General features: G+C 41.9%; 2 protein-coding genes across 3 annotated transcripts in view; one reads left to right on the plus strand and one right to left on the minus strand.

The window, feature by feature from the left end:
• TSEN2 (tRNA splicing endonuclease subunit 2) overlaps positions 1-8,114 on the plus strand; it is a 22,308-nt gene extending 14,194 nt beyond the window's left edge. The window contains exons 10-12 of one of the 2 annotated variants that reach the window (XM_061618100.1): positions 2,193-2,304; positions 3,592-3,681; positions 6,563-8,114. In XM_061618100.1, coding sequence (XP_061474084.1) covers positions 2,193-2,304; positions 3,592-3,681; positions 6,563-6,619 — 259 coding nt within the window. In that variant the 3' untranslated portion in view covers positions 6,620-8,114. The remainder of the gene's footprint in view (positions 1-2,192; positions 2,305-3,591; positions 3,682-6,562) is intronic. The other variant, XM_061618099.1, reaches the window with a different exon arrangement.
• On the minus strand, positions 3,947-19,184 carry MKRN2OS (MKRN2 opposite strand). The gene is made up of 4 exons (XM_061618101.1): positions 18,858-19,184; positions 17,316-17,365; positions 11,014-11,176; positions 3,947-8,147 (listed from the first exon to the last, which is right to left on the minus strand). The coding sequence occupies exons 1-4, from the start codon at positions 19,073-19,075 to the stop codon at positions 7,901-7,903; spliced, it is 678 nt and encodes a 225-aa protein (XP_061474085.1). The 5' UTR covers positions 19,076-19,184; the 3' UTR covers positions 3,947-7,900.
• Between the last annotated feature and the right edge of the window lie 738 nt (positions 19,185-19,922).

Here is a 19,922-nt window from a genome sequence, read left to right on the forward strand (position 1 = left end):
TGGCGTTACATTTGCCACTTTCCAGTCCTCAGGCACGGAGGAGGACCCAAGGGACAAGTTACATATTTTAGTTAGCAGATCAGCAATTTCACATTTGAGTTCTTTGAGAACTCTCGGGTGGATGCCATCCGGGCCCGGTGATTTGTCAGTTTTTATATTGTCCATTAAGCTTAGAACTTCCTCTCTCATTACCACTATTTGTCTCAGTTCCTCAGAATCCCTTCCTGCAAATGTTAGTTCAGGTTCAGGGATCTGCCCTATATCTTCCACTGTGAAGACAGATGCAAAGAATTCATTTAGCTTCTCTGCAATCTCCTTATCGTTCTTTAGTACACCTTTGACTCCCTTATCATCCAAGGGTCCAATTGTCTCCCTAGATGGTCTCCTGCTTTGAATGTATTTATAGAATTTTTTGTTGTTGGTTTTTATGTTCTTAGCAATGTGCTCCTCAAATTCTTTTTTAGCATCCCTTATTGTCTTCTTGCATTTCTTTTGCCAGGGTTTGTGTTCTTTTTTATTTTCTTCATTTGGACAAGACTTCCATATTTTGAAGGAAGACTTTTTGCCTCTAAGAGCTTCCTTGACTTTGCTCGTTAACCTTGCTGGCATCTTCTTGGCCCTGGCGGTACCTTTTCTGGTCTGCGGTATGCACTCCAGTTGAGCTTCTAATATAGTGTTTTTAAACAACTTCCAAGCATTTTTGAGTGATGTGACCCTCTGGACTTTGTTTTTCAGCTTTCTTTTTACCAATCCCCTCATTTTTGTGAAGTTTCCTCTTTTGAAGTCAAATGTGACCGTGTTGGGTTTTCTTGGCAATTGGCCAGTTACATGTATGTTTAATTTAATAGCACTGTGGTCACTGCTCCCAATCGGTTCAACAACACTTACATCTTGCACCAGGTCCCGGTCCCCACTGAGGATTAAGTCCAGGGTTGCCGTCCCTCTGGTCGGTTCCATGACCAACTGGTCTAGGGAATAGTCATTTAGAATATCTAGAAACTTTGCTTCTTTGTCATGACTGGAACACATATGCAGCCAGTCTATGTCCGGGTAGTTGAAGTCACCCATTGCTACCACATTTCCTAGTTTGGATGCTTCCTCAATTTCATATCTCATCTCCAGGTCTCCCTGAGCATTTTGATCAGGGGGACGATAGATCGTTCCCAGTATTAAGTCCCTCCTGGGGCATGGTATCACCACCCACAACGATTCTGTGGAGGAGTCTGCCTCTTTTGGGGTTTCGAGCTTGCTGGATTCAATGCCTTCTTTCACGTATAGAGCGACTCCGCCACCAATACGTCCTTCCCTGTCCTTCCAATATAGTTTATATCCAGGGATAACCGTATCCCACTGGTTTTCTCCATTCCACCAGGTCTCCGTTATGCTCACTATATCAATGCTCTCCTCTAAGTCCAAGCACTCCAGTTCTCCCATCTTGGTTCGCAGGCTCCTAGCATTAGCGTACAGGCACTTGTAAGCAGTGTCTCTCTTCAAGTGTCTTTGGCACTTGTGGTTAGGCCTGTGGTAATTTTGCTCTTCTGAATTTATATCCTGTTCCCCATACTCTCACAATGCCTACTTCTAGGCCTACCCCTTTTAAAATTTCATCATTTCTCTGGTTTTTATCCCAGGGGGGAGGTTTATTCCGAACCGGACCTTTCTCAGCTCCTGTCGGGTTTCCCCCCTCAGTCAGTTTAAAAGCTGCTCTGTCACCTTTTTAATTTTAAGTGCCAGCAGTCTGGTTCCATTCTGGTTCAAGTGGAGCCCGTCCCTTTTGTACAGGCCCAGCTTGTCCCAAAATGTTCCCCAGTGCCTAACAAATCCAAACCCTTCCACCCGACACCATCGTCTCATCCACGCATTCAGACTGCGAAGCTGGGCCTGTGTGGCTGGTCCTGCGCGTGGAACCGGTAGCATTTCAGAGAAAGCCACCTTTCTATACAAATGTTATGTTGGTCACTATGGAATTACCCATATACAAAACACCTAAAATATACAGTCAGGTAGTTGATCTCATAATAACAGATACCTCTGCTGAAAGGGAAGCTTATATGAAAAATGTACTCACTGCTCTGTTGTTCACTAGATTGGCTTTTTCTACGTCTGCCAAAGTGAGAACTAGAGGACTATGTTGTTTAAATGCATATTTCATCCTAGTACCCTAAAAAGTTTCACTTTGGTTTGTCTTCCAGTTATTCTGTTATTGCTGAATTAGTTAATGATGAGTTTGAAGGATCATCACACAGACCTTTCAGCTGGAAGTCTTTGTCTGGGTTGAACAGAACTACAGCAAATGTTTCTAAGGTAACACATAAAATGAACTAAGTATTTTAAAGCCACAAGGAAAAAATTATGGAGTGAAGGAAAGATGTACACCTTGATATAAGAAGGGCACAAAGAAAGATCATGTAAAGTTGTCAATAACAAGCATAAAATAGATACTAGTCAGTTTTTGCACTCTGCAAGCATAAATGTGTTCCTAGTTACCATTAGAAAACCCCTTTTTTCTGTAAACATGTTATAATGCTTGGATTCATGAAATCTCATACAAGTGTGACTTGTCCTATATTCAGATGGGTCTCTGTGTATTGTCAAGGCTGCTTCAAGTGTTTGAACAGGGAACTGTTACATTCTGGGCTATCTGTGCCTTTTTTCGTTCTGTGCTAGTCCCTGATAACATAATTTATGTCTCGGGTTTCAAGGAAGAGAAGAGAATGACCAATTCTAGTCATTGAGGTGCCTTAAGTTACAATTCAATATGTATTTCCCTCTGAGTAAGTCCCATTAACCTTAATGGGACTTATTTCCAGGTACACATACATAAGACTGCAGGGCAAGTCTACATGCGTACAGAATTTCAGCTTTCTAGTTTATAAGGAAATATTTTATAAACATTTTAAGGGAAACATGCAAATTCTCTAGTAATTCAGATTACCCATTTTCAACTTTTTATTTGGTACCTTATGCGTCATATATGTGTACTAGAACATGAGTGGGGGAAATCAGATCATTGATTTGATCATCAAAACACTTCTTAGACATTTAGTAATCTATTTTGTCCTAATGCAGCATTCTTGTAAGGCAGATGTGGATTATCCTCATTGTACATGCTGGGGAGGGTACATATATGGAAGCGTGCAACAGAATCTTAAGTCCAGGACTTCTGGCTAGAGGTGCATGTGTGCGCATGTACATTCATGCCCCTTCTAACTGTAAATTCTTGTGAAAATTCACTCCACAAAGTCAAGAGGCCCTTTGGAATTTCCCCCAGTGCAAGCAAGGGGAGTTGCAGTATGTAGGAATACAAATTGTGCCCACTAAAGCTCTCCACAAATGAGCCCTGGTCTTATTCAGAATAGTGCTGTGAGAGAGTGACTTACGGATAGCCATCCAGTTTGCAGACCACACACCATGTGTTCACGATCAAATAAAAATTTGAACCCAGATCTCCTTAATCCAAATTCAGCATTACATTAATTAAACCATACTAGTACACTTTGGCTCATTACCATTATAGAAGTAAGGAGGAAATCCTGTACTACTTAAATGTGGTGTATTTAAATTGATTTTTGTTTGTTTATTTACTACCAGGAACTCATGTTCTGCTATTTGATTCAGCCATCTGATATGACTGAAAAAGAAATGTTGTCACCAGAATGTCTCAAAAGAATTAAAGTTCAGGTATACAAGTCCTACTCTAATTTAATTTGTTTTCTGAAGTCAAGTGACTGCGTGAAGGCATCCAAATCTCTGGATAGTATTTTATATACTGTTTGAACCTTTCCTAATTCAGTAGGTTATGTTGTGTAGACCATTGGTTCCCAACCTTTATGAGGACAGGACCCCTGTTGTAACCTCAAAAAATTCTGCAACCCCCATATGCTAATTATTGTAATTTTAATCTGTTAATTGAAAAAATATATAATGAAGCATTAAATAATGTCACTTTTTATTCATCACAAAAACAAATATGATGATGATAGTATTTATTACCTGCCTTTCACCAGAAGGTCCCTAGGCAGGTTATAGCAGTATAAACAACGTTTAACAAATTTTGAAGGAAATGAAAGGAAGAAGATATAACTAAACCACCCAGAGTGGTGAATACCGCCTGGCTAATGCCAGGGCATTTGAATTCTGGTTTTAAGTGTTCCACCTGTATACAGCGATGTCTTCTCTTCAGCACTCGGCTCAGGAAGCTCCATATGACAATAATATAACAGACAGAATGTCAACAGGTAAAGCTTTCCCTGTAATTGTATTTCCAAACTAGAAAAGGGTTAACTTAATCTCTGTTTAATTTCTGCCTGCCATGCAGCTGTTAAAGGCGCAAGAGCCCTGCTCTTCCCCAATGCCAATCCTAAGCCATGCAAAGAACTCAAGAGTAAAAACAACAAAATTTGGGCAACTCAACATATTTTAAAAATAATTTAAAATATACTTAAAATGAACATATACAACTGTATAACAACACACTCAAAACAGCATCAAAAATACACTGAGCATGTGCAATTTCACATTTTTAAAACTTACTTTACCTATCGTGTTTTTTGCTTTGTGTCAGCCACTAACTCTCACCCTAACCTACTGCATAATGGCTGTTGCTGCATTGAATTCTATAGGACCTGAGTAGACCTGATTAGGATTGCAGCCCAAGTTCTTATATTATAGACTTAATTTTTTATTTCCTTTAACCAGAATGATGCATCTTTGTACTATAAAGCCCCATGCCCCCCCCCCAAAGTAGTACATCTTCAAAGCTTCAACAGAATCTTAATCTGGCCTGATTCCTGCAATTTGATTTTCCTGGGAGTAAGCCCCATTAAATATGAAGAGACTTACTTCTGAGCAGACATGTATACATTTTACTATAAGTTCTCTATACAGTGAATTTTTAATGAGCGCCCAGATGTGCATTCTTGGGGAAACATTCCAGGACTCGTTCCCGTTATTTTTTTGGCAGGTGGCCCCCTCCTGGGGTCCCTCTATCTCTACAGCCAGAGCTAATCAGCTCCACTGACCTTCCCTCGCTGCCCTGCCTCAATGCCCCTGGCAAAGGCAGGGTGGTGGTGCTGGAGCTTAAATAAGCCTAGCTGGCTCCTTTTCTTTGTGCACTTGCTCGAGTGCCATGCTGCTCAGCTCTCTGTGTGGCGGAAGCCGATTGTGCTAGCTGGAAGGAAGGGGAGGTGAAGCACCTGTGTGCGCACGCAGTGCACGCTCGCAAGTTAGCAGTGAATAGACCAGTCATTAATTATTTTTAAAAATTAATAAATACTTCTTCTCTTGGCTCTTTGCGATCTCTCTGGGAGTCCCAACCCCGAGGTTGGAAACTGCTGGTGGAGACCATAGGTGGCCATCTGTTTTAAGAACATATGCATGATACTTGCCAGCTTACCAGCTACAACCCCTTTTGGACAGAGATGACTAGGCAACTGTACTCCATGCTCTGGTAATGTCCAGATTGCAAGGCACTCTACATGGGGCTGCCCTTGAAGATGATTTGGAAACTTCAGCTTACCCAAAATGCAGCAGGGGTCCCATTTAGAGAGTTTATAACTTGTTTTAAAATGCCTGCAGTGGTTGCTAGTTCATTTTCAGGCCCAGTTCAAGGTGCCCACCTTAGTATTTAAAGCCTTAAATGACTTAGGCCCAAAATATCTGAAAGACTACCTCCTTCCCGATGGACCCTCTTGGGTATTAAAATTGGCAGAGGAGGCCTTCTTGGTAGTTCCATGCCCTCAGAAGTATAGGGGAGAGGGAATCCTCTGTGGCAGCCTCTAATTTGTGGAATTCCCTCCCCAAAGAAATATGTTCGGCACGTTCATTATGCATTTTCCCTTATATGCTGAAGACACACCTCTTTACTCTGGTCTTTTGACACCTGATATATATATGTATATTTAGGACACCCCCTATTCTTGTGGTTGTAATTTGATTTAAATATATTGGGTTGTATTCAATGTAGCTCTAAGTCGCTTGTTGTATCAATGCAATGGAACAGTCTCCCCCGTTCCCCTCCCTAATTCTGTTCTCCGAAGCAGGTTTGGGGATGGGGAAGGGGGGAAAGCACAAGTGGAAATCCTTGAATACCACCCTGTATTTTTAGATTGTATTTACTAAACCCTAGAACTTTATGCTGAAAGGTGGGTAATTAATAATAATGATGAGGGGTGAGGAGAATTCAAAATCACATTTTGCATGCCTCAGCTCTTAGGCATTGTGTGTGTGTGTGTGTGTGTGTGTGTGTGTGTGTGTGTGTGTGTGTGTGTGTGAGTGTGAGAGAGATTGAGAGAGAGAGATTGAGAGAGAGAGATTGAGATTGATTGATGAAGGAAGGAAAGGGAGGGACACAAAGATGAACAGGTGGGTGAGACTGGGGATGCTTTTGTGTTGGGTCTCTGCACTGATGAACTAATGCTTTATCCCATAGGTAAGCCAAAAAGCACTTATGCTACATAAAATCCATATCGTGTTAGCTAGAGATAAGTGAACTTACTTTTTAATTTATACAGTACATCTTTAATAATCAGTGGCTTGGGTTTTTTTCTTCTTTTTTCCTAAGGAATTGATTTTAAATCGTTGGGTCTCATCCCATGAGCGCAGTGAACAAGAGATGTGATAATTCTGCCTTATTGAATTGGATAATTGGATAATTCTGCCTTATTGAAATAACTGCAATAAACTAAATGAAATGTCAAAATGTTTACTCCAGTAGAGCTGTCCGTGCATGTTGCATACAATATATATAGTCAAACATTTTTAAAATTACACTATAAAGCAATACAAGATTAAAAAAGAAACCAGGTTGAACACTGACAACTATTCTTTGATGCTATTTTGACAATACAGAAAAATATTAAAATTGTGTTGTTAGCTCAGCTTGTATTGATATTTCTTTAGCATAGTTTTGGTACAGGTAATTACTCTACAGTAGGAATTAACCAAGCTGCAGTTTGGGAACCTGTGGTGCTTCAGACTAAACTTCCTATCATTCCTGACCATTGGTCATGATGGCTAGGGTGATAGGAGTTGGAGTCCCAACAACATCTGGAGAGCTAAAGCTTCTCCATTCCTTAAACATGGTTATAGTTACTGCCACTGTGAAACTGGAAATCCAGTTTCACAAATTACAGAGCATCAAATTGTTTCTTCCTACTTTGGACCTAAGAAGTGTTTACAGAATGCATGTAAATAATGGTGGACCTGGTTTACAGAGGAATCCTATGCATGTTTCATACAATCATAGAATAGCAGAGTTGGAAGGGGCCTATACGACCATCGAGTCCAACCCCTTGCTCAAGGCAGGAATCCAACTTAAAACATATAGGTGCCTCTCAAAGGCCTTCAGTGTTCGAGAGCCTGAACGTAAATCAGAGTGTGTCCAGTGGAGCTTACTCCTTAAGTAAGTGTGCATGGGACCATAACCTGAGTTCACCTATATTTGCTTTAAATCAGAAACATATCCAGAATGGAAAATTTTCAGTTTTCCACCTATCAGCCTATGTCAATCAACATTTTACTGCAGTATGTGTGAATGAAAAGCTTTTCTGATACAGTTAATGGTTTTGAAAAGCTGCTCACAATATGCAAAAAATAAATAAATTTCAACATCTGAGAATGCAAATAAAGTCTTTTTTGTTTTGTGTTACTAAATGTCATTGTTGACAAAAACCGAAAGAAGCTTATTGGAAAGGGTGCATTAGGTGTCAAAGCTTTGCAATCTTATGTACTCTTTGAAATGATCCTTGTCTGTCTCTATGGGACTGCCTTCCAAATAAACATGCATTAAGTCATGCTGCATGTATCACTGCCCCAGCTTCCCGTGTTCCTTGAGACATTAAGAACAAGGAGTATAAATGCCTTAACCTGAGGATTTTACTTTTGTTGTTATCTAGTTCCTTTATAATAAAGCCAAGTGGCCCCCTGTGGAGGTGCCCTCTTCTTGAGCAGGGTGGTCAACAACATAGAAGCCATTCTTGCATACTTCCTTGTAGATGGTGATATACTTGGAAGCTTTCCTTGTTCGTGGGATCACAAATCTCTCTGTAAAGTCACTTTTATGCATTTGCTGCTTCTTTTGGGCACTCAGCACACAGTTAATAAATGTTAGTGCATATGTGTAACAGTTGTGGAGATGTTCTTCATACCTATTAAACATATAACGACGAATGAGTGTAAGAAATCAATGCTCTGTGTAACTATTAAACATTTTATTAGCTTACAATAGTGTAGGTAGCCCATTACGCTGCAGCAATCCTTGGTCAGTGGAAACAAGCACCAGCAGAACATCATCTAGGTGAGGTTTAAAAAATGATGGAGTTGGTACTGTGGCAGAGGAGGACACTATTAAATGGTGTCTTATGTTTGCTCAGATTAGTCCCATCACTTCTGTCCCTACAAAGCTACACATGAAAATGAAAGATGCTGACATTAATACAGGCCTCTCCCCACCTTGCATTAAGGCATGTGGCATGGGACTGTATCACTCTGCCCTCACACTTTGATGGCTATTTAAAGTCCTATTTTTTGTTTGAGGCTTGCCTTGCCTTCAGTCATATTTGTTCACCCAGAAATTTATCTTTGAAACAGTTCTTACCATAATGAGAAGACATGATTCATTAGAAAAGATAATAATGCTGGGGGGAAAAGAAGAGAGTACAAAAAGAGGAAGGCCAAACAAGCGATGGATTGATTCCATAAAGGAAGCCACAGACCTGAACTTACAAGATCTGAGCAGGGTGGTTCATGTCAGATGCTCTTGGAGGTCGCTGATTCATAGGGTCGCCATAAGTCATAGTCGACTTGGAGGCACATAACAACAACAAACTTCTTGGAAAACTGAATTTAGGAATAGCATTTAATTTCTTGCACGTTGCTATGCCCAATATTATACTTGTCCTATGATTCTGCAGTGGGTAAGAAAATACTCAGATAGGGTTCTAAGGATGGATATTGTTTAAATAAGCTAACTGAAGTGTACCTGAGGATCTCAGTAGTCAAGTTAACCATGCAATCTGCTCCTTGTTATGAGAATAGTGATGATTCATTAAAATTGTCCAAAATATAGAAAAGCTAGGGAATGTCATCCCTGTATGATTTTAGGTATATTTCTCACTTTAAAAAATTGTTTTATTAAAATGCAAATAATGTATACAGTTTACTTTTCTGAGATACAAATTTAGACTTCTTAAAAGGACAAAGTGGCTATGCATGCTTTTGCAGCCTATTATGCTCCCAAGCTATCTACTACTGGGTGGGCTTTGCTTAAAACAAAAACAGATGATGGTCTCAACCACAAATTTTATGGCCTCCTGGTAAGGATCCAGAACAAAATTAGAGGTTTTTTTTAAAAAAAGTTTTATGCCTCTATTTCCTTACTGAACTGCAGTAAAATCACAAATCTCATGATAGATGCTCTCATAACCTGCATTCCTTTCCCCACAATATCTTAGCAAAAAAGGCATGTAATTTCCAGAGTGGTATCTTTGCCTGCAACTTTTATAAACTTTGCCAATATCATCAAGTCCCTGCTTGGATCCCTGGAACCTGCACCAAGCTCTCGTTCATGAATTACAGTCAGAGAGAATACATTCTATAGTTATATTAATTTTTCAGAATTCCAGAACTTGTAACTAATCATCAGTTCTTTAATGTCTGTTGGTCCTTATTGGTATTTATAGTCCATCAATGTAAATATGCTAGGTGTAATATTACGCTCACAAGAACTACTTGGGGGGGGGGAGCCTTTTGTTTTCCATTTTGAAACCATAGTTCGTACAAGAGCAGCCTTTCCCAACCAGTGTGCCTCCAGATGTTGTTGGATCACAACTCCCATCTTTCCTGACCATTGGCAATGCTGGCTGAGGCTGATGAGAGTTGTGGTCCAACAGCATCTGGAGGCACACTGGTTGGGAAAGGCTGTACTAGAGGGAATATTTGGAATATGAAACATAGTTCAAGAGAAAACAATTATAATAATCACTGAATTAGCCTGTCTAGTGGACATGTACACTGAAATTTTGCTAAGACCTAACCTAAACTAGCCTTTGGCGGCCCAGTGCTCTCCAGACATTATGGACTACAAGTCCTATGATTCCTGACAAGTGACTGTGCTGACAAAGACTGATGGGACTTGTAGTTCAAAACATCCAGAGAGCACCAGGCCAGACTAACGAAGCACAAAAAAAAGCCTTTTTTCATTTTTTTTTATTTGTTCATTTTCTAACAGGTAAATCAGAAGTGCAATTCTGTACCTACTTGCCTCACTTAGTTCAATGGAACTTCCTGTTAAGCGTAGATAGGATTACAACCTAACAGGCTGATTAACTGAGTTAATTTTTAAAATATCTATATTTGTTAGTCTCCACCGGAGCAGCAAGTTTCCTCTTGTCCAGTGTATCAAATGGCAGTGTATGTTCCAGTCAATTCTATTCTTTGTAATACTCATCTGACAACTTGAACAGAAGCCAAACCAGAAACAATATATTTGGTTGCACAGTTCAGCCTCAGCTCAGAATAGGAGGCAGTCCAGTGAAGTTTTATTAGGAAACCCACAACTCTTAAAAAGTTTCAAAGAGCTGCTTGCAATGGCTCTTGAGTGATCTTTCCCTTCTAGTCTTGCTGCTACAATAATACTATCGACATTGCTCCTTTAAACCCAAAATATACAGAAGACGAGTAATGAAGACATGGACTCTGAAGTGGTTTTGTTGAAAGTCGGGTCTTGGCTGCATACATACCACATCTCTAAAGCACATTCAAAACATTCCCACCCATGCCCAAGAATCCTGGGAACTGTACTTTACAATTCCTAGCATTGTGATCAAACTACAGTTCCCAGGATTCTTTGGGGGGGGCAATGTGCTTTGCAGCAACAGTGTGTACGCAGCTTGTTGCACAAATGATTACATCAGATCCATCTGTTAGCCCACAACTGAAGCAGAGTCCCAAAAGCAAGCATGCCTGATTTAGCTGACTGTAAAAATAGTCACATTTGTCTGTTGAGCTTCATACCTGTGCGGAAGCCAGATTTCTGCTGCTGAGAATTGTTGCAGGTATATATCCCATTGTTTAAGCAGGCCATACATGTCAGGTTGCATTAGCTGGACACTTACACATTGTTCCCACCCATGTTCAGCTATGTTAACTCCAGTTTCATTGTAATTATACACCAAACCTAAATGCACACACAGCAAGAGGACAAATCAGAAGGGCAAAATGCAAGGATTAGTTATGGCAACACTTTAAATAATGGTAGAGTTAATTACATTCCATTAATTGCTGTCACAACATCATTCCCATGTATTCTGGTTATTTGAATCCATAGTATGTAGTCCTATGGAATATTTACAGAACTCACAGTTTGCCAAGCATCCAATTGTCTAAAATTTTCAATGGCTCAAGACACTGAGAATATAAAGTGTTGCACAAACATGGAAGGATCGCCCTGATGTCAGAACCTAAATGTTTGGATTTCAAACTGGGCCTCTAAAGTGTCAAGAAAGCAGCATTTTAGATTTAAAAAATTAACCTTTCAGAGTTTCACCTCTTAAGTCAGATGATCTTCCAATTTTGAATGAAATACAGTAGGGCCCCGCTTTACGGCGCTTCGCTTTACAGCGATTCGCTAATACAGCGGTCTCAATTAAATGCAATTAGACTAAAGCCCCACTCATACGGCGCTTCTTCCACTTTTATGGCGGTTTTCGGGCATTGCGCCCCATTCTATTCAATGGGTTCCGCTTTTCAGAGGTTTTCGCTTTACAGCGGGGGTCTGGAATATAACCTGCTGTATGAGTGGGGCCCTACTGTATAAGATTTTTCTGGCTTGCACCCGAAATGTTGGCATAGTTACAATAAGCTAAAAACAGCCCGTTTGGCCACCGTTGCCAAGGCTGAATTGTTGGAAAGTGCACAAATATAACGGGCAAGATTATAAACTGGGATTTATTCGAAAACAAAAGATGAAACAGCAAAACCTCTGGGGGAAACCTGGGTCAATATGTGTATGAAGCTTATCCCCTTACTTCAATACTCTGAAGTCCTTAGGACCATTTAAAAAATATATGACAGAAGTGAAAGTCACTTGAGCTAGAGGAATGCACATGTGTGGACACTTTAACAGGAATGTTTGTGTAGGCTTAGTAGAAAGGTAGATGCATGACTGAAGAAAGCTTGCGGTTCACACAGGGAGTCTGAAGGCTTGGGAAAGGGAGAGATGGTGAAGACCCAGGAGGACAATTTGCTAAGAAGCAGGAAGATGGAAGTGGGGGACAGCATGTGGTTTGTTGCTAACATTTATTACCTGCCCTTCATCTAACTGTCCCAGCAATTTTAAAATGCAACATTAAAAACAATTAAAAACAAAATTAAAACTGCAGAAGATAGGGTGGGTCCTAAAAATATACATCTCAAGTGTCAAAGGCCAGGGTAAAGAGGTGCACCTTCAGCATTCACCTAAAGCTGTACAATGAAGTTGCCAGACACACCTCAGTGGGGAGGGAGTTCCAGAACTTAGGGGCCACCACACAATGCCCTCTCCCAGGCCACCACCACAATCACCAACCTGAGCTTCTGAGGGTGGCAGAACTACCAAAAAGCCCCCCTCTGCTGATCTCAACACTCAAGAGGGTCTGTAGGGAAGGAGGCAATCTTTCAGATATTTAGGACCTAAGGTGTTTCAGGCTTTAAACACTAGCATGAGCACGTCAAATTAAGCCTAGAAACTAGCTGGCAACCAATGCAGCTGTTTTAAAATAGGGGTTATACAACATCTAAAGGGAACCCCAGCCAGTAATCTGGCTGCTGCATTTTGGACCAGTTGAATGTTCCAAGTCATCTTCAAGGGCAATCCCACATAAAGCACATTGTACTAATCTAATTTGGAAATTACCAGAGCACGGAGTACCAAGTAATCTCTGTTCAAAAGGGTCCAAAGCTGGTGAACCAGCCAGAGCTGGAAAAAGGTACTCTTAGCCACTGAGGCCACCTGAACCTCCAGTGACAATGTTGGATCCAGTGACGCTGTCAGAACAATATGACAATGGAACCAATTATCTAGAGAGGTAGTGGGCTCTCCCAACACTGGAGGCATTCTACACTATACCACCTCCACTATTCTGTGATTCTATGATCCAGGAGTACCCCCAAGCCGTGGGCCTGCTCCTTCAAGGGGAGTGCAACCCCCATTCAGAACAGGCTGTCTCCCTACCTCCCAGACATGAGAACTCTGGATACCTAACTCTGTCTTTCAGGATTTTGCCTCAGTTTATTGGCCCACATCCAGCCTATCACTGCCTGAGCACCAGTCCGGCACCTCATCTGTTCTCCCAATTCAGATGGAACAGAAAGATAGAGTTGGGTGTCATCTGCATATTGATGGCGCCTCACTCCAAATCTGATGGCAGCTCCAAATGGTTTCATATGGATATTAAAGAGCATGGGGGACAAGATGGAACCTTGCCAAAAACCAAGGACAGCTCCCATGGTGCCAAACAGTAGTCTCCCATAACTACTTTTTGAAGAAGCCCTGGATGTATGAGCGGAACCACTGAAGCACAGTGCCCCCAGCGCCTACATTCCTGAGATGCTCCAAAAGGATACCATAGTCAATAGTATCAAAAGCTGTCAGAGATCAAGGAGAACAAGCAGGGTTGCACTCCATCTATCTCTCCCCACAGATGTCATCAACCAGGGCAACAAATGCAGTTTCAGTGCCATGGCCAGGCCTCAAACCAGAATGGAACAGATCCAAGTATTCAGTCTCCTCCAAGCATGCTTGAAGCTGGACCATCACTACCTTCTCAAGCACCTGGCCCAAAAAGAGGGTATTTACCACTAGGTGATAGTTGTTTAACACTTCTGGGTCTGGGGAGATCCTTGGGATGAACCACTGCCTACGGTACCTCCTCCTCATCCAGTGAGGCATTAATCACTTCCTGGGCCCACCCAGACATCCCTCTAAGGCTAGCTCTAAGGCAATAGACAGGGAATGAGAAACCAGAGAGAAGGAAAGGTAGAGCCAAAGCATCATTCCAGGAAGGCAGGTCCAAGGAGAAAGGGGAAGCTGGGGGGAAAAGCCAGAGAGGATTATCTACCTGCTATTGCCAAGAAGGAAGTGATTAGCTCCAAGTCCCATCAAAGCATTTCTGCAGCAGCCTTCCCCAACATGGTGCCCTCCAGATGTTTTGGACTATAACTCCCATCATTCCTGACATTGGTCATGCTGGTGGGGGCTGAAAGAAGTTGTAGTCCAACATCTGGAGGGCAATAGGATAGGGAGAGCTGCCTTAAAAGCAGACCAGTTGTCCCAAGAATGGAAGGAGCTGAGAACCAGCTTATTTGTAACCATGGCTGTCAAACAGGGATGCATGAGATCCCGTTGCTTGCCCTTAAAGAGGTTGAGCCTTTGCTCAGATCCAACAATTGCAAAAGCTGGAGGGTTTTGTTTTTGCAAGCATTTAGTTTCAACTCTTGTAAAAAGAGTTTGGGTACTCACAACATTCCTATTCTCAAATGACTTTTTTTTAACTTGCTTTCTGTTGATCAGCTGATATTTCTTCAATGGGCACTCGTGTCTGGAAGATGTTTATTTATTTTATTTATTTATTTATTAGATTTGTTAGATGCCCATCTGGCAGAGGTTAATCTGCCACTCTGGGCGACGTACAACAAAATACAATACAATCCATGTAAAAACAATTCAAAAAGCAAACAGTATAAAATTTAAAAACTGAATAAATCCCCACAGAACTACCCTCTGTCACCCTAACCCCCTTCCCAAGCCTGGTTAAAGAGCCAGGTTTTCAAGGCCCGACAAAAGCATAACAAGGAAGGGGCCTGACGGAGGTCAGTTGGCAAAGAATTCCAAAGTGAGGGAGCCACTACTGAAAAAGCTCTGGACCGTGTCCTCCCCAATCTCGCTGCTTTTGTTGGGGGAATAAGAAGCGAACCATTCAAGGACGATCTTGTAAGCCGGCGCCCCTGGTGCGAGTGGAGGCGACTCTTTAGGTAAAGTGGGCCAGCCTGATAGAGCACCTTGAAAGTTAAAGCCAGGATCTTAAATTTGGCCCTAGCAACCACTGGCAGCCAGTGCAGTTCCTTAAGTACTGGGGTAATATGATCACGGCGGCGGCAGCCCTTAACCAGGCGAGCCGCCGCATTCTGCACTAGCTGCAGCTTACGGACCGTTCTCCAGGGAAGACCCACATATAACGCATTACAATAGTCCAGCTGGGACAGAACCAGAGCATGTACCACATTAGGGAGCAGGTGGCTTGGGAGGTAAGGGCGTATCCTACGAATGAGGTGAAGTTGGTAAAGCGCCGCCCGACTAACAGCTGCTACCTGTGCCTCCATGGATAGCTGGGAGTCAAGAATGACCCCCAAAACTCCAGACATGGTCTCTTAGGGGCAGTTGTATCCTATTAAGCACCAAATCCATAATCCCCAGCTTCTCTTTATCACCCACCAACAGAACCTCAGTTTTATCGGGATTCAGTCTAAGTTTACTCCTGCTCATCCAATCCCTCATAGCCTCCAGACAAATGGATAGCCTTTCTATCGCCACCGGTGGGGGGGACTTAAATGAGAGGAAAATCTGGGTATCATCTGCGTATTGATGGAATTGCAGTCTAAATCTCCTGATGATATCTCCCAGTGGCCTTACACAGACATTAAATAACGTTGGGGAGAGGATAGAGCCCTGTGGTACCCCACATGTAAGAGGCCAAGGCTCTGAGACCTCCTCTCTCAGTACCACTCTCTGGTATCTCCCAGAGAGGAAGGAGCGGAACCACCGTAAAACGGTGCCTCCAATCCCCAGAGTCTCAAGGTGATCTAACAAGATATCGTGGTCGACAGTGTCGAAGGCCGCCGAAAGGTCCAGGAGAACAAGGAGGGTATGCTCCCCTCTATCTAGTGCCCTTCTCATGTCGTCCACCAGGGCTACCAGGGCTGTTTCTGTCCCATGTCTGGGTCGGAATCCCGACTGAAATGGGTCAAGGTAGTTCACTTCATCTAAGTACGCCTGTAATTAGATCGCCACCACCCGTTCGACCAATTTACCCAGGAATGGCAGATATGAAACTGGGCGGAAGTTTAAATCCAAGGGGTCTGAGGAGGCCTTTTTCAAAATTGGGGTTATTACTGCCTCTTTAAAGGCAGATGGCAGATGGCCTTCATCAAGAGACGCATTCACCATTGCCTTAATCCACTTGCCAAGTTTGTCTTTACAGCTCATAATAAGCCATGCTGGGCAAGGAGTATACAAGAAGTTGGTTTAAGCGAGGATAAGGCCCTGGTGATTTCCTCAGAGGAAGGAAGCTAGAAACTATCCCAAGACCCTGAGGGTTCGATGGTCATTTCTGGTTCCATTATTGAGGCTATGGCAGGGGGAATAGAACTCTTGATGTAATCAATTTTGTCTGCAAAATGTTTTGCGAACTCATTACAGGAGGCCAAGGCATGTTCTGTCGGGTCTGGCGCAGCTGGCCTCACCAAGCTCTGGACCACCTGAAACAGTCTCCTTGGGCAGCCTTCCGAGGCAGCTATGGAGGCCGCAAAAAACTCCCTTTTTGCTCTCCTCATCGCCATCCGGTAGGCGGCCGCTGCTATTCTACTCCGAGTTCTGTCCACCTCTGCACGTCTTTCGCCAACGGTGTTCAAGCCGTCTTACCTCCTGCCGTAAGCCGCGCAACCATGGGGTGTACCAAGGTGCTGTCCTGCATCTATCTAAAGGGAGGAGGCATTTTGGGGCCAACCGGTCCACTGTCTTGGTTACCCCTGCATTCCAGCTGGACACCAAGGTCTCGGCTGATTGGCCATCAATAGCATTTAGAAAATCTCCCAGTTCGCGTTTAAATGTGAAAGCTGCTGAAGGTATACTTGCAAGGGCACACTTATCAGCTAGACTAGAGCTGGGATGGGGTGAAGGAGAGAGGCAGCCACAGTTTGGAGCTTCGAAGGAACTAGCATGAGAGGCAAGGGTTTGGTGACTAGAAGAATTATTAAATGACATCAGGGCCCATCCGAGTAAATGTGGTTGCTGTTGGGGGAACTGATGCTACTTTACAGGTTAGCACTGTAGGTCCAGGTGCTTGCCTTTCCCCATTTCCTATTCCCTACAATGTAGATAGGGCTCTCTCAGGTTGGTGTGGCCTGCATTCATAGTGCTTGTTTGTGCACTGCTTTCAGCATTGTTTCTGGGCAATCCATTATGTTGGAGAGTAACAGTACAAAGTTAAAGATCCAATAGACATTGATGTTTCACACAGAGATAACTTTTACTTAGAAAGTTCATTACAAATGTCTCTTACCTTTAGTATTGGTTATTCCAACATGAAGATCAGAACTTCCATCATACCCTCTGAAAGAAAAAAAATTAATATCTTTTCATGTTGGCAAACAATCCAGTAATTGGGGAGGGATGCTACATATAGAGAGGTTCTGGTGTGGTTTTTTCCTGAAAGATTGACTGGGTACAATCTAGTCAAATTTAATTACTGTTGAGATCCATTTTATTATGCCTGCAACATTTAATCAATTAATTGGTTAATCAATTAAACTTCTAATCAAGTAAACATCTGTCCCAATTAATCTGGTAGACAATTACAGTAAATATGATATATACAAGGAGTTATAAAAGTGGCAGGTGGTTAGCACAATCTAGAAGAGGCATCATCAAAAAACAAAGCAACACCTTTCAGAAAGTTTTCATCTTTACACAAATTTGATAGATTAATGAATTAAAAACTCCTAATTGATTATACACTTTTCATCAGGTTGCACTGTACATTTTTGAATACATTACAGAATTATTCCTCAAAACTCTAAAGTACCCATGGAATTGATCTTGGGATTGAATACTCTACAAAGGTAGGTGACAAAAGTAGGTTTCCTAACTAGTCAATTTGGCTTCAAGAGAATGTTTAACTCACATTAGTAAAACATGCAAAATTTAGGCACAGATCTATGTGACTGGTAAACTATATTCTCCCCCTCTGGTGTTGAAGGGGGCCCACAGATCAGTGCCAGACTACATGGTTTGTCTGCAGAAAGTGACATGTTTATTTTATTAGTAAATTTTATAAACTGCTTAATAAAAGAACTATCTAAGCACTGTACATAATATAATTGTAGATAAACGCAGGTAAAATCCACAAAACTATTAAAAAGCATATATATGTGTGTGTATATATTAATTATTAAAACACAGATAAAATCCGTACAACTTTTAAAACAAATGTAGGTAACTAAATTACATGTCTAGGTAGGCTTGCTGAAATAAAAAAAGTTTTCAGTAGGTGTCTAAGATAATATAGTGGAGACACCTACCTATTGTCAATAGGCATCGCGTTCCAAAGCACAGGTGCTGCCACACTAAAAGATTTACTCCTCGCAAAAGCAGAACATTATATGGCCCTTGTAAAAGTGCAAGTTCCACAGATCGAAGCAGCTGAACAGGCATATATGGGGCAAGGCAATCCCTGAAGCAAACCAGTCCCAAGCCTTTAAGGGCTTTACATCTCAACAGTAAAACCTTGAACATGTCCCGGTAATAAACTGGCAGCTAGTAAATAAATATCTTTGAGCACGGATGTAATATGCTGACAAAATCTCATTCCTGGCAGCAATTGTGCTGCAGCATTCTGCACTAACTGCAGTTCAGTCCCTGGCATCTCAAGGATGAGAGAGGACTCAGCCTGAAATCTTAGTGAAACATTGCCACGGGTCAGTGGACTAGGCCAGATCCACCGATAACCAGATTCAGTATGTTTTGTTTCTGAGCATACAATAACCCAAATAAACAAAACACTTAATTTAGCAGTGTCAAAGAGAAAAAGAAAGAAGACCCCTACCTTAGAAAAGTTCCAGTAGTAGGTTTAAATAAAAAAGAACATCTTTCTCTATGTCCATTAACAAACGGGCTGGGGATACTGACAGGTGCCTCTTCCAGTCTCCTGCAGATCAGGCTCTGCCCACACAGAGGACAGTGCTTGGGCACAAAAGAACCAAAGATATATTTCTTACAATGGCTGACTTTGATTAAGCCTCTCTCCGAGTCCAAAGGCTGCATGATTTCAGCCACCTCCTTGTGCAAATGCAGCTGGTTTCCTACTTGGCACAACCTTATGAAAGGCAAGCTTAGCCGCTGAAATCGGCATGAGGAAGGGAGTAGGATTTGTTAAGCTGCGCAGCTGGGAATGACAGCTCTCAGAGCCAATTACGCCTCCAATGTGAGAAAGACTGGTAAATGAGAAAGAAGCAGCTAGAGGGGCAGGGAGGGAGAGTTTCCAGGGGGACATTCTCTTAAAGAGCCAGTGTTCATTTTTTATATCAAGACAAAATTATCCTGAAGTAGATTCACGCATTTTGACAGTTGTAATTTGCCCATACTGGGATTGCCAGTCCATACTGGTTCAGTTCCTACTAATCTCTTACTTCTCTGCATATAAACACACACATGCAAACTTAAAGCAGTGCCAGCTGATGTTAAAATGAAGTGTCCTGTAGTTCCACCTTTTCAGTCAGAAAACTGTAACAGGAAAGTTTGGGATTGCCACGTTTTCCCCTAGAAGGCCTCTGTGATTTTAGTACCTGCCTAACAGCCAGAAGTATAGAATGTGAAACTTTCTCCATGACTTTAGTTCCATGCCAGGAAAAGGCTCCTGCATTTAATTTCTGTATGTCAGGCAGGTATTTAGCACAAGCGCCCTGACAGAAAAAAATATTAGCCAACCTGACTCCTATTGCTCCTATCCTACCAACTATTTGGAGGGGAAAGTAGGGGGGGGGATCAACACTGCAGATTTATTCTATACTGCTGTGGATTATTTGAATTAATGCAAACCACTTAAAAAACAAACCAACAACCTCAAAGTTTATTATTTATTTATTTATTTATTATTTGATTTATATCCCGC

The sequence above is a fragment of the Rhineura floridana genome, chromosome 3 (assembly GCF_030035675.1).
Source record: "Rhineura floridana isolate rRhiFlo1 chromosome 3, rRhiFlo1.hap2, whole genome shotgun sequence".
Taxonomy (NCBI): Eukaryota; Metazoa; Chordata; class Lepidosauria; order Squamata; family Rhineuridae; genus Rhineura; species Rhineura floridana.